Source organism: Siphateles boraxobius, unplaced genomic scaffold, assembly GCF_051911475.1.
Source record: "Siphateles boraxobius isolate OS27281-9 unplaced genomic scaffold, OSU_SipBor_1 56, whole genome shotgun sequence".
Taxonomy (NCBI): domain Eukaryota; kingdom Metazoa; phylum Chordata; class Actinopteri; order Cypriniformes; family Leuciscidae; genus Siphateles; species Siphateles boraxobius.
The window spans coordinates 12,270,074-12,284,043 of NW_027509182.1; the positions used below are offsets into that span (position 1 = coordinate 12,270,074).

At 39.3% G+C, this 13,970-nt stretch overlaps 1 protein-coding gene across 4 annotated transcripts in view; it reads left to right on the forward strand.

Moving 5' to 3' along the window:
• The first annotated feature begins 10,370 nt into the window (after positions 1-10,370).
• pappaa (pregnancy-associated plasma protein A, pappalysin 1a) overlaps positions 10,371-13,970 on the forward strand; it is a 124,781-nt gene continuing 121,181 nt past the window's right edge. For 3 of the 4 annotated variants that reach the window (XM_077206779.1, XM_077206780.1, XM_077206778.1), the window contains exon 1: positions 10,371-11,410. In XM_077206779.1, the coding sequence (XP_077062894.1) occupies positions 11,023-11,410 (388 nt within the window). In that variant the 5' untranslated portion in view covers positions 10,371-11,022. The remainder of the gene's footprint in view (positions 11,411-13,970) is intronic. The other variant, XM_077206781.1, reaches the window with a different exon arrangement.

Consider the following 13,970-nt stretch of genomic DNA (forward strand, 5'->3'; position numbering starts at 1 on the left):
ACCTGCGGTAAAACCCACAGAACCCCAGAAAGGATTGTAAGGTTTTCAGGTCTGTCTGCATTTTTCAGCTGGTAATGGCTTCCACTTTTCAGGATCAGGGGATATTCCTTCTGCAGAAACAATATGCCCCACATACTTAACTTGTGTCTGGCAGAACTGACATTTGTCAATTGAAATTTCAACCCATTCTCTTCCAAACAATCTAATACATTCAGGAGTCGCTCTTCATGCTCTTCCAGCGTCTGACCAAATACAATGATGTGGTCCAAATATACAATGACCTGCAGAAGGTGCATGTCCCATACCGCTCTGTCCATTAAACGCTGGAACATCGCTGGAGCTCCCGTGATTCCCAGCGGCATGTGTTCAAATTGATAGAACCCCAGCGGACAAATGAATGCAGTATTTTCTTTGCTTCCTTCTGCCATCTTTATCTGGTAGTATCCACTGCGAAGGTCAAGGACAGAGAACCATTTGCTGCCAACAAGGAAATTAAGGGTATCGTTAATCCTTGGGGAGGTGTACTGTCTGGAATTGTCCGTTGGTTAAGTGTCCTATAATCAATATACATCCTCACAGCCCATTCTTCTTGCGAGCTACAACAATGGGAGATGCGTAAGGGCTTCTCGATTCTGTAATAATACCTGCTGCAAGTAGATCTTTTATGTGCCGTTGAACATCCTCAATGTCTGTAATGTCTCTAAAAGGTCTGGGATCATGCAGGTTTATGTGATGTTCAACCCCTTTGGCAATTCCTACGTCCCATTCCTCCAAAGAGAACACATTTCCTTTGTCCAACAATTTCTGACTTATCCTTTTCTTCCATCCTTCTGGAACACTGGAGTTTCCAAAATTAAACAATTCTGGATTAAAGGTGGTAGGAATATTTTTATTCTTTTGAGCAACAGCAGCTGTATCAGTCGAATACACTTGCGCAACTACAGTCCCAGGTGGAAGAGAGATGTCTCCAGAGGTCTTATTGTGTATTGGTACTCGAAGTTGATTCAACTTTTCCTCTTGAAAGGGTAAAACCACATGAGGAATGAACAGTCCAGAAGGCAACTGATCCTCTGCAGAAGTTTCCATAAGGAAAATGTCCTTTTGTACGGGCTTCTCACACTTTACTTGACATATTGCTTGGAGTTCCCTTTTTGAAGGTACTGTCAGAGAACCGGGTCCCACCCACTTGACTCTTCCCTGTGAACAGTCAGCCCTCTCTTTTGGTTTAGGTTTTTGCAGACAACACAGCTCCTAGTAAGGCAAACTGATCCTAAAGCTGTGAGCAACGTTGGAAGAACCAGTCTCTTCTGTTAGCGCAGCCAACCTTGTGAAAAAAATGGCATTTGTCCCAATTATCACTGGGACTGACTGGGGTCCTTGGGGCTCTGGACAGACCAATGCTAGATTGGAAATGGTTTCCTCCACTTTGGTACCAGAGGTGGGGAAAGAGGCATCAACCACAATATATCCCTTGTAAGGATAATTAGATGAACTGAGTCCCCATATAGATAGTCCATGAAGTGGCCGAATTGGCACATCAAGCAAGTATTTAGAATACCAAGAGTCAAACACAATAGTGACTTGGGATCCACTGTCCAAAATAGCTCTACAAGGATGTCCATTGAGCTTCAGGGACACTGTAGAGGTAGGCCCCACCAATCCTTTAGGTAGACATGCTGATTCTAAGGCATCAATCTAGCTTTTCTTTATAAAAAACAATCAGGTTTTCCTGCCTTACTGCTGTCACTTCTTTCATTCTGAGCCTTCATTATCCCACTTTTGTGGGATTTTCAGGGGCTTGGCACCTAGTTGCCATGTGTCCATCTTCTCCACATCGATAGCAGAAGAGGTCTTCCCGGATCTGTCTAGACCTGCCTTTGGGTGGCATAGACCAAGTGCTGGATGGTCTTTGAGCTTGCTCTGGCGACTGGCTATGAGTTACTCATAACATTAATCTTCTGCTGTAATTGCTTGATTTGGTGTGCTCTCACAGTTTACTTCTTACTTAGATGCCTTTAACATTTTGGATAAGTTACAATCTGGTTTTAGAGCACTTCACAGTACAGAGTCAGCCTTGCTTAAAGTTACAAATGATCTATTGTTGTCTACTGATTCAGGGTCATCTGTCATTCTGTTACTGCTAGATCTGAGTGCAGCTTTTGACACGATTGACCATGACATCCTCTTGAAACGACTTCAATATACAGTAGGGGTTCAAGGCACGGCATTACAATGGTTCAACTCTTATTTAAAGGGTAGGACGTTTTCAGTAAATATCGGGTCGTTTACCTCACCTACTGCACCCGTCACTTATGGTGTTCCCCAGGGTTCTATTCTTGGCCCTTTGTTGTTTTCACTCTACATGCTTCCCCTGGGCTCCATTCTCCAGAAACATGGCATAAACTATCACTGCTACGCCGATGACCTACAACTTTACCTTCCAATCAAACTTGAAAATGATTTCTCTATACAACTCCTTTTATCATGTCTTGATGAAGTGAAAATTTGGATGGCGAACAATTTCCTGCAACTAAACACTGACAAAACTGAGGTGCTTCTGCTAGGCCCCACTGCACTCAATACTACTCTGACAAGTAGGTTAGGCTCCCTCAGTGATAGCTTACAACCCTATGTAAAAAATCTAGGGGTCTATTTTGACCCTTCACTACAATTCGACAAACAGGTGAACACGGTTGTAAAGAGTAGCTTCTTCCACCTCAGATCTGTTGCGAAGGTAAAACATTTTCTTTCTCAAAAAGATCTTGAAATTGTCATCCATGCACTAATCTCTTCTAGACTGGACTATTGTAATTCTCTATATGTCGGTCTTCCACAAAGCACTCTATCTCGGCTTCAGATGGTCCAAAATGCGGCAGCCAGACTGCTGACAGGAACAAAAAAACGGGAGCATATTACTCCTGTTCTTGTTTCATTGCACTGGCTCCCTGTCAAGTTTAGAGTTGATTTTAAGGTCCTTCTTTTTGTATATAAGGCTCTCCAAAAATCAACCCCGGATTATCTCTATGAACTTATCCAGCCACATACAACCTCTAGGTCATTAAGATCCTGTAACCAGCTTCTTTTATCAGTTCCTCGTTCACGTTGCAAATCAAAAGGCGACAGAGCTTTCGCGGTTGCTGCACCTAAACTTTGGAACAGCTTACCCTTTAATATCAGGGCCTCTCCATCGCTCAATGCTTTTAAATCTAGCCTAAAGACTCATTTTTATACTCTTGCATTTGAGTGACGCTGTGTATGGTACACTGTGTAAATGTACGTAGAAATGTTCTTTTATTCGTTTATTATTATTAATAGTTTTCTTTATTAATTTTTAATTTTTATTTTTGACCGTCTGTAAAGCACTTTGGATCAACTAATGTTGTGTTTATGTTGTGCTCTATAAATAAATTGACTTGACTTGACTTGACTTGGTCTTTCAGAGATTGCACCTCCAAATCACAGTGGGTATCAACATGTGTCTTTGAAGAAGTAGGCCCAGACTCCAAGATCACAGAAGCAGCTGGCACATTTGGGGACCTTTGTACTAGCCTGGCTCTCAGATCCTTGATGTCTGCTTTTAACTATTTCACCACAGAAAAGCTAAGTTTTCCTTCATCATGACCCTGAACAGTGGCTTTTATTTTCTGCCTGGCAGCTTAATTTTCCTCATCTTCTCTGACCTCATTCAAAAGAGTCAAAAAGGTTGGCGGTGGATTTTTCCTCTCTCTAAGCCTCAGCTGCAGAAGCATTAGGTCTGATTCAATGGCCCCTCAAATTAGTTGCTCAACCTTGACTCGATCCAGCATTTGTGGAGACACTCCACCTTTCTGCACAACTTTGTTTAGTGCTTTGTCCACTCTGCACAGAAAATCTGATAAGGTTTCCCCAGAACATTTTCTTAAAAGGCAAAAGGCAAAATACAAATCCTCTCCTGACTAGAAAGTATTTTCTAGTGCTTCTATGTATTGTAAGACACTAGCTTCAGGATTAGAGAATTGTACTGCCTTGATGATTTCGAGTGTCGGCCCTTTAGGCTCTCTACTACCCTTTGTCTCTTCTCTCTTTCTGAGCACTCACACTCAGCAATCATCATTGGCTTTATCAATCTAGCCCTCCAATATTTTTCCCCCTTGAGGAGTAGGCAGAGTGCCATAAAAAGTGCGTAATCATCTATTTATAACTGGGCGGTTTACCTGTTTTCTCTAAAAGATCCCCCACCGCACGTACGATAGCTTCTGGAGAACTGGCACTTGGACCTGAAGGAGACACCAAACCTTGTAAATCAGTTAACAACTTTCCCTCTCCTACCAAACACCTGGCAAGCTTCTCTTCAAAACCTGCAGAGGTAGGTACACTTATCTGGATTACAACAACTTTCCAGAGTTCTTCCCCTTCAGCAGACAACAGTTCAGTGGGAACAAGCTCAGGGTTAATAGTCTCTTGACACTCACACAACACCAGTTGTTTAAGTGGTCTGGACCCTGCCTTGGTAGATTTAACCCGCACTCTTCCCCAAGCTTTTACAGATTGTGTGACATCCTCAATATGTGCCACTTCCACCTCTTCTGATACTCCTACCAACAATATGACATGAGTCCTCTTCACACCAATTAGTGAGTTCTGCTTGGAAATCAAAAGAGCTCGACAAATCCATCTTAAATGACAAAACAGTCAGCAAGAGGTAAACTAGTTAGGATACCAACAAGAGGAAATTTGAGTTCCCCGTATGGACCACCATTTAATGTAACACCCTACTCAGACTGAAGGTACTTCTTTTCAGAGATAGCCTATTTAGAGTGATTACAGAGGTTCTTTTATTTTGTGTCTCTTGACTAATTTTGGGAACTTCTTTTAAAACTCAACTCACAATATTCTAACCTCTTATTGATATGGAGCACAGAAAATAAAACCCTCAAAATTAGTATTTAACAACACCACTCCACTATTTAAAATACAAACCCCAAAATAAGGAAATTAATCTGTGCTTTCAAAATAAACAATTACAAATTTTATTGAAAACAAAGTTATTTGACTATAGACTGAAAATAAAAAAATATGCAAATAAGAAGAATTACAATTACAATGTAATTACAATTACAATTCAAAATTTTTCAAATGACAAATTGCATATGTAGTTTGGTTTTAAACTACATAAATTAACCCTTCAAATCAACAAATAACAAAAGGATCCTCTTACTCAGATGAACCAAAGTTATAATAAAATAATCGTGCCCCCCCCATCCCCCACACTCACGTGCGAGCTTCCCCCCCACCCTTGAGCTTGATGATTTCTGTTTTTAAGAATCCTGGAAGTGTGAAAAGCCTTGATACTTGACAAGATATAATAGTGGAAGATGAACAAGGGCTTTCAAAATTGTCCCAGTGATGCACTGAAATGAACATTCTTGGCCACAGTACATTTGCTTAAAAATAGACAAATGTCCTGAATATTATCTTTATTTTCCTCATAATGAATGGGTGTTATTGAACTACGGTTCCCAGTATTTGCCTCAAGAGGACCTCATTCCAGCCTGTAGGCCAGTGATGTACAGGATTACATCCATGCTTTGGGGATTTTAGTGGATTTTGTGTGCCGGATTTTCTGCTGTATAGCTTAGTTTGGAACTATTTTGGATGGCGGAGCAAAACAGTCAGAAAAACTGGTAATATCATGTCTAAAATAAAAGATGCTCAGTATAGACGACTTGTTAATTGAACATTTGCAATCATGTGGTTTTTCTGAATATCATCACGGCCTTGATCCGAATCACAGCCATGATGGTATTTGGGAAAAACAGCACTTTTACTCGGCTGTTATTGCTTCTAACGTAATATAGCTACACTATGTTGTTGAAGCATAAACTACAAGTTACTTGCAGAGGAACATTGTTTTGCTAATTTATTGGAATTTTGCATGAATGAATCTGATGCTTTGATGCATATCAATGTAGCCATGGTTATTTTATCAGTAAAAAAATATTTAATGGAATATCAAAGTGCCTCAAACAATGTTTTCAATAAATCAAACTAGATTTTTATGCATTTTCTGAAGGAAATGTAAAGTAATGCTTAGTGCCCAATGCTATGGCCTGGTTGACGGGGCTTAAGGGTAAAATAGGAACACTGGCATAATTAATAATCCTAAATATAGCTTTACTATAAGAAACATACAGGTTTTCAAAAAGCAAAACAGAATGACCACTACTACTTTATGAAATGTCTTTAGCATGTAAAGCGAGACAACTGAGTTTTTCATATTTCGGGAACAATGCTTAAAAGACTAAATGAAATAATCATGGCCATAAAGAAAACCCTTGTGTAGTAACATAAACTGGATAGTAAGTTTGAAGGAATAAATGTAAATAATGGGAAACGAGAATCATCAGCAATGCAGCATTAATCGCAAGATTCTAATGGTCATTTGATTGCTCTTAAAACCAAATGCAAATAGACTTTATTGTGAGGTTTCCATTATAATTGTAAAATGAGGCCTGTGCATTTAGCTTGTTTTTTTAGAATGCATTAATGGATTATATTCCAGTGTGTTTTTCCTTTTGTACTCCAGGCAATCAGAAGAGATTGACGTTTGGAGGATTATCATGTTATTGTCCTTCAAACATCATGCCCTGAATCTTACATGATCGCGTGTTGTTAGCACAGGTTACCCTTTGATGCTGAACTGGAATAAAATGTGCAACTCTCTGTTTATGGTCCATGACAAGATTAAGGTATTTTCCCAAATCAGTGTAAAATAGCAACACACACTCACAAGAATTTTTCACATATGGGTGTGCATTTCTATTTTTGTAAGGCCCTAGACGGATTACACAACACATTGTGATGAATAAAGCTGTAATCTTTTTTTATAGTAACAGAGGACAGAAAGGTTCACATGCTCTTGCATGCACAGGTGAGGAGTAATGATTCTAAATTTGACGAACAATTTAATGTGGCTCTTGATAATGTAGCCATAGCAGATTAGTCTGGAATGTAATTGGTTATAAATGATCTGAAGGATGCCATCACAGTTGAGCAATAGCACATACTCACAACCTTCAATACACCATTAATCTCTTTACTTCCTTCCCAGCATTAGAAAAACGTACTTGTGGCAACATTTTTGCAAAACGCAAAATACGTCGCGTTGTGCACGTTTAGCGACAGTTTCAAAGTGAAATGTCCAAGTGGCGCTAAAAGCGTGTTTAGATTTTTCCGGAACAGATTAATGTGAATATTCAAACGTTTTATCACTTTGGAGCTTGTACATATCACCGCAGTTCTGAAATTTACGGTGAGTTGCGCTAAAAGATTAATGCTCCATCAAGTTTTAAAATAACATACACCTACACTAAACCCTAAACCTACCCGATAGTTTTAACATAAGCAAATGTGACACAAAAACGCAATCGTTATCATGGCATTTTAGCTTGTTTGTGAACTCTTGTTAACTGCAACTGAGAACTGAAACTGCACTGATATGTACGTATTGGTACATATTTTGCGTTTTGCAAAAATGTTGCCAAATACATTTTTCCAATGAGCCTGGGTTGTTCCTTTCTGTTCCAAGAATGATAACTAAAGTTAACTATAATGATGACTACATCAACACCAGCAAACAAAATGTTCTGTTTATTATGCTGCAGTTTTGTCGTCTGCCATTAAATGCTTGAGCTCTTTAAAACAGGATGGATTCTGATTGGCTGTCAATGTTTTTGTAGTTTATCAGCTGCAAAAAGACCTTTTAGTGATTCTAACGAGATCATTACTGTGTGCCGATATAGCTATAGTGGTGTGGACTTTGCTATTCTTTTACATTTAGAATTATTTTTACAACTATATCTTTATCGTTATCATAGTTATCGTCCTTGGTATGAACAGGCCTTAACTGGGCAAATGGGTCGTGTTTAAAGTAGTCTCGGCCACAGACGTCACACCCACGGATCATTGCCTGATCTTCTGATGCATATGGCACGCAAATTTTAAACACTTTGGAAGTTTCAAAGTTGCCTTCTGATTGGTTGAATTCTACAGGATTTTCTTTAACAATCCTCAGGAAACAAAGCTGTGGTGACGCCAAACCCCCTTATGGAAGAAGAAAGCCGTCATGTTTAAAGCTTAGACAATGAGCGCTAATCAGGATCAACTAAACGCTGGAATTTCAGAAGTATGTGAACTAAAAAAACACAATTTTGTGAAAACGGTGACCTCATGCGCATGCGTATTACGCATTTAGTCTATAGGCGAGTGTGTTGCTATACAAAGGGACATCGCCATCAACTGGCCTGACAGCATAATACAGCGTTTTTAATCGTTTAATCGTCATATTTCTTAATGAAGAGGACATAACATGTTTGGAAAAAATACATGTTCAGTTCAATAACTTGACAGAATCATGAACAACAGCAACAGCAAAAGTGAATAGATTTGAAAATGTTTTACTTTAAAAAAACATTATAAAATGCACAGCAGATCAGTAAGTTCACTGTACAATATATCCTTAAATATCCTTGAATATCCTTAAAACAAGCTAAATAGGTAATCAATCTTGAATTAGGTTTATTGTTTGTTATTTCTTTCCAGATTGTAAGCATAAACCATTTCAAATGTTGTTTTGCTTAAAACTAGGAAAAATAATTTTCCAAACTTGATTCAAGATATATGATCTTAAAACGGTCTGAATATGCAATTGTGCTGAATATCATATTTTAAGCATGTTTAGCCCTTAAAATACTGATTGAGGACATTATTATTATTATTATTATTATTATTTGTTTGCAGTGTGTTGAAGGTTTAATGACATTTTTTGATTTTGAGCAACACTCTAAAAAATGTTTGGGTCAAATATGGACAAACCCAGCCATTGGGTTAAATTTAATTAATTCATTACATTTATTTTTTTGGTTGGTTATTTTTAAATTCAAATTTTAACCTAATGTTTGGGTTTGTCCACATTTGACCCACATTTGGGTTAAAACAACCCATCATTTTTTGTTGAGTTAAGTATTACCCCAAACTTTGCGACATGGATTTTAGTGGAGCTGAAGGCTTCCTCTGAAGATCAGTCGGGGTGAGCTGACCACTGAGACCCATGCCATTCTTCTGTTCTGTCTGGACAAAAGAAAAAAAGAAAGAAAGAAAGAAGTGGTCTCACCACTGCAATGTGACAAAACATGAGACAAATATTTAACATTGGTTTGGCCCTGTTTAATGGTAGGTAGCAATTTTCTGCTGTCTACGTTCGTTTACACCAAACAAACAGAGAACAAAAGCTCTTGTGGCATTCCACACCAGCTCTGTCTCCACGCTCTACACAGATGGTCTGCCATACAAAGGTGGACCACCTCAAAGAACTGAGGAAATCAACTCGCCAACAATTTATGCAGAATAGCGCAAATTCCTAGTCTTTGTCCTTCTCCATCCCTTTCTCACCGTCATATTTGTTCCTCTTTTAGAGGGGTGCGTGCAAACATGAAGTTTTTCTCGCACAGTAAATTAAGTCCAGTCACATGTTACAATGCATTCACATGATAATGTACTACTGAGGGTTACACTTTATTTTAAGGTGTCATTGTTAGTGTAGTTATAATAATTAACAACATGCACTGACTGTAGGGTTTGATTGACGGTTAGTTGCATGCAATTATGCATAATTACTATATCAAGTACATGTAACATATGCAACAAGGACACTGTCAAATAAAGTGTTACCCAATACTGAGATAGTACATGTGCTTACGGAGTAAGCTTGTTATTTTTTTATTGTAATTATTAAAATTAACCTAATTTATATAATGCAAATAATTTTCTGTATAAGAATCTATGAAAGCAAATGTTTCCACTAGCCTGCCTCAGTGTCATAATTTCTAATTAACACTTTACAATAAGGTCCCATTATTGTAATGCATTAACTATCAATGAACAAAACATCTGTTATTTGTTTAATAATCTTTGTTAATGTTATTGTTTTTTTTTTTTTGCAATTTATTGCATTATAGTAACTAATGTAGCTAGTTATCTAATGTTAACAGATGGAACCAAATTGTAATGTATTACCGTAAATCATATTTCTAATTTAGGTAGTGTATTTTGGTTGAATTTGATTCCAGACATAATAACATTGTCAGGTAACACACACGAGGTAACTGGTTTTATTAAATTCAGAAATATTATGACTTTTTACATATTATTATGACATTATGACTTCAGTTTTTTTTTACAGGGCTACTGCACAAGTGATCCAGTGCGACTCTCTTGTACCTCGAAAACTTTCAAATGAATGAAATTGTTTGAATTGTAACCACTAGAGGGACACACACACACACACACACACGCACACGCCCGCACACACACCCCTTCCCAACTCTGGAAACACTACCCAACACTCTTGGAGGAGCATGTGTGTAAATGCTCCTGCCGTCAGTGCTTTACCTGTGACTTCAGCACATCACGAGAGGAGGATCGCAAGGAGAGAAACTCATGTAGGAGCGAAACATGGGCTGGTCTGCTTCCATCACAGTCTCACTCTTAAAAGACTGACGGATCCCTACCAGAGCTGAGCTGAGATCCGCGATGCTCTGGACACCCCCGCACCTCCTGCAGACCCTCTCATTGACTTCAACTTCAACTTCAGCACAAACAGCATCTGAATGTGCTCCATCCTCAGATATGACAGCCCGTCATGTTTGGACGTGTTCAGCGCTCATGAATTGTTCTTAAACATTGTTTTGCGAGTAGAGAAAGACAGAAGTGCACAGAGTGTGAATGAAGCTCCTTATTCATTGATTACTGATCGAATCAAAGAGCTAGAAGACTCACTTTTGCCTGCAGAAGGAATAAAAAGAAAAACTCCAGCTCGTAGGGCTTCATGGATTTGTGTATCTGGAACATTCGTCTTTGATAAAAGATTGTGAAAGAAGAGGAAAAGAAAAGAAAACAACAATAACAAGTGGAAGGACTTTGGTGAGGAAGAGTGCGTCCGTGCGCAATTCTCTGGCCATCATCATCTCTCTAGTTTTGAATAAAATGAAAGTTTGGACTTTTCTCCAGTGTCTCGCCATCCTGCTCGTCCTGTGTGTGGGATCAGACTGCGGGACGGTCCTGAGAAAGATCCGATCCAAACGCGAGCTGGTGAAGATCAGAGAAGCCAAAGCGGTCTTCCCGGGGGCTTGTGCCACTCGGCTGCCCCGGGGCAAGCGCTCTTTGCCGGCACTGGACCGCCGGTTCCCCCGCCAGCGCGGCCGCTCCTCTCCAGCGGAGGATGCGAGCTCCTCTCGGGGGAAAGCCGTGTATTTCACGGGCAGAGGGGACCAGCTTAGACTCAAGCCCGGCGTGGAGATACCAAAGGGCAATTTCACCCTCCAGATGTGGGTCAAAGCGGAGGGTGGGCAGCGTTCCCCTACCGTTATAGCAGGTAGGAAAAGATTTATGTATTTTACGTGAGTTTGAATGTTGGTGGAAGAGTAATGCATGTGAATGATGGCGCTTGACCGGGTGACTTTGACAGTATTAACTTCAAGATAACATCCAGGTCGATCAATCAGTTTCAGTAATCCCTTCAACGCAGATATTCCACACGCACTTTTACTCATTTCTAATATTAGCTAACGAGACAGGAAAATTGTGTCGCTTAGGTTTGCTGTTTCAGATCTGAGCGCGAGAGAGCGCGCGCGCGCGAGAGGCACCGGGTTTACGCGCACGACCCTCGAATCCCTGAGAGACCCCTAATCCACCCCCCCCCCCCCAACCTCCATTCAGCTCGGAGGGAAACACATAAGAAAAGTGAAGCTGTTCTCAGCGTGCAGATGTCTTAAACGCGCGCATCGGTTTCACAAATTACCAAATCGCATTGCATTGCATTTCATTTACGTTCTCATCCAGTAGCCGCAGACTTCAGAAAGCACAATTCTACGTTTGCAAATAAACACCACAACTGTTCTGTACGTTGACGCTGGGTTTTCTGTGAGTAAGCATTACAACATCGCTTTCGATTCTGCTTTCTGCCGACAGAGAGCGTAAAGACACAAAACTAGTCTTTTTCATGAGCAGAAAAAAATGCTGGCTGCTAGACATGCGTTTTTTCTAACGCTGTCACGCACGACTAGAAAGACGAGAGTGAGAATCCACTAGTGATCCGGCAGTGGGCATCACTGATTTACGCGGGGCTTCTGATATCAATGCAAACCCCCCCCCTCCTCCAGTAACCCACCACACTGATGGGATGACATCATCGGGTTCAGGCTTGCAGTGGGTTTGCATGGGACTGAATGCCCGACCAGCACAGTATTACATCTCCCACACACACTCCGATCCATAAATTACATGGATGATGATTCTGTACTGTGACATAATCAAAATGTAATACAAAAGTCTGACATCACATTCAATATTTGTGATTTTTCCTTTTATATAAAGGATTTAAAAATTATGAATAATGACATTATACACACCGTAGAAACAAATCTATAGAAAAACAGATAATTGCCAGCACCTTTTACGTTAAGGTAATGACCTTCAACCCTAATGCAATGTGTCATTTAAAGTAGGGGTACAACACCTGTGAAAAATCAAGACAAAAAATGTCTTGGGCTGTATTTTTCAGACCTTTCTTTGTGTAAATTAAGATTCTGCACTATTTTCACTGATTTCAACAAGCTCTTACTAAGCATATTTATGACATTGACCATGTGAATTTTTTTGTTCAGATTTTTGTTTTGGTCAGATTTCCTTCCTTCTGCACAAGACGTGTTTTAACTGGAACGTTTTCAAAACATGCTGTTATAACATGGATTGTCAAAATCAGCCTATTAAACGGTTACTTCACCCAAAAATGAAAATTCTGTCATCATTTACTTGCCCTAATGACTGATTAATTGATTTATTAATTGATTGGTTGGTTGGTTGGTTGGTTGGTTGGTTTATTGGGCACTATTACTGTTTGGTTTGTAATATTTTTGAAAATACCTTCCTTTGTGTTCTGCGGAAGAAAGTAAGTCGTACATGACAATGAGTAAATTATTTCAGAATTATCATAATTGACATTTAAACACACAGCGATTTAAACTGACACAGCAAAAAGAGGACCATTCCATAAACAAAACTTACATTAATGAATGGAATACAATTAAAAATGAATGATTCAAAAGTATTCTTTTTATGCGGATGGAATTAAACATGGATATAGGGAGGGTAGCTACCTAATAAATTCCTTTAAAATATAAAAAATGTTCAAGGTATTTTAAGAGCCCTTATCAGTGAATAGCTGTTGTGTTAGGATATTAAAAAGAACAACAAACAAACAAACAAACAAAACAAAAGGAAGTGATTGAAGTGGACTCTGGCTTATATAGTCATGCTTAATCTTTTAAATCTAATTCATGCCTCTGAGAACGAAGACATAATGCACTTGTTTTGAGGGAGGCCAGTGCTTATTTTCAGCAAATCATCTTTCTTGTTGTTGTTGTTTTTACGCAGCGTTAGTCTTAATGTCAAGACTTAATGTTGTTATTGTCTTGTTTTGTTTTTTGAGTCATGTTTTCAATCTATAATGCAGAAGTTTGAAGAGTGTGTGGAAAGAGGCTGCTGAATAGGAGTATTTGACAATTTGGTTGGAGCATTGGAGTATTTGACAGCATTTGACGTAGGAAGCATAAAGCAAAATTCAGCTCTACAAAACGTTTATAAATGTCATAACGTCAGTAAGTTCAGCACCCCGAACAGCGCTGAGTTTGTGTCTGCAGGATAAATGGTAGATTTGGCTGAGTGCTCTATAGACCATGAACATTATTTACAGTCATGACTTGGCAGTTGAAGAAGAACCTGAGACGGACATCACCAGACAGCAGATTGGACAGAAGATCTAGCTTGTTTAGATCGTTGTGTTGGAATCCGTACAGGAAAAACCACATTGTCTTAATTTGAACATACCGAATGTCTCCAAAGGTTCAACACTTTAGATTGGTGTGAGAGCAAGA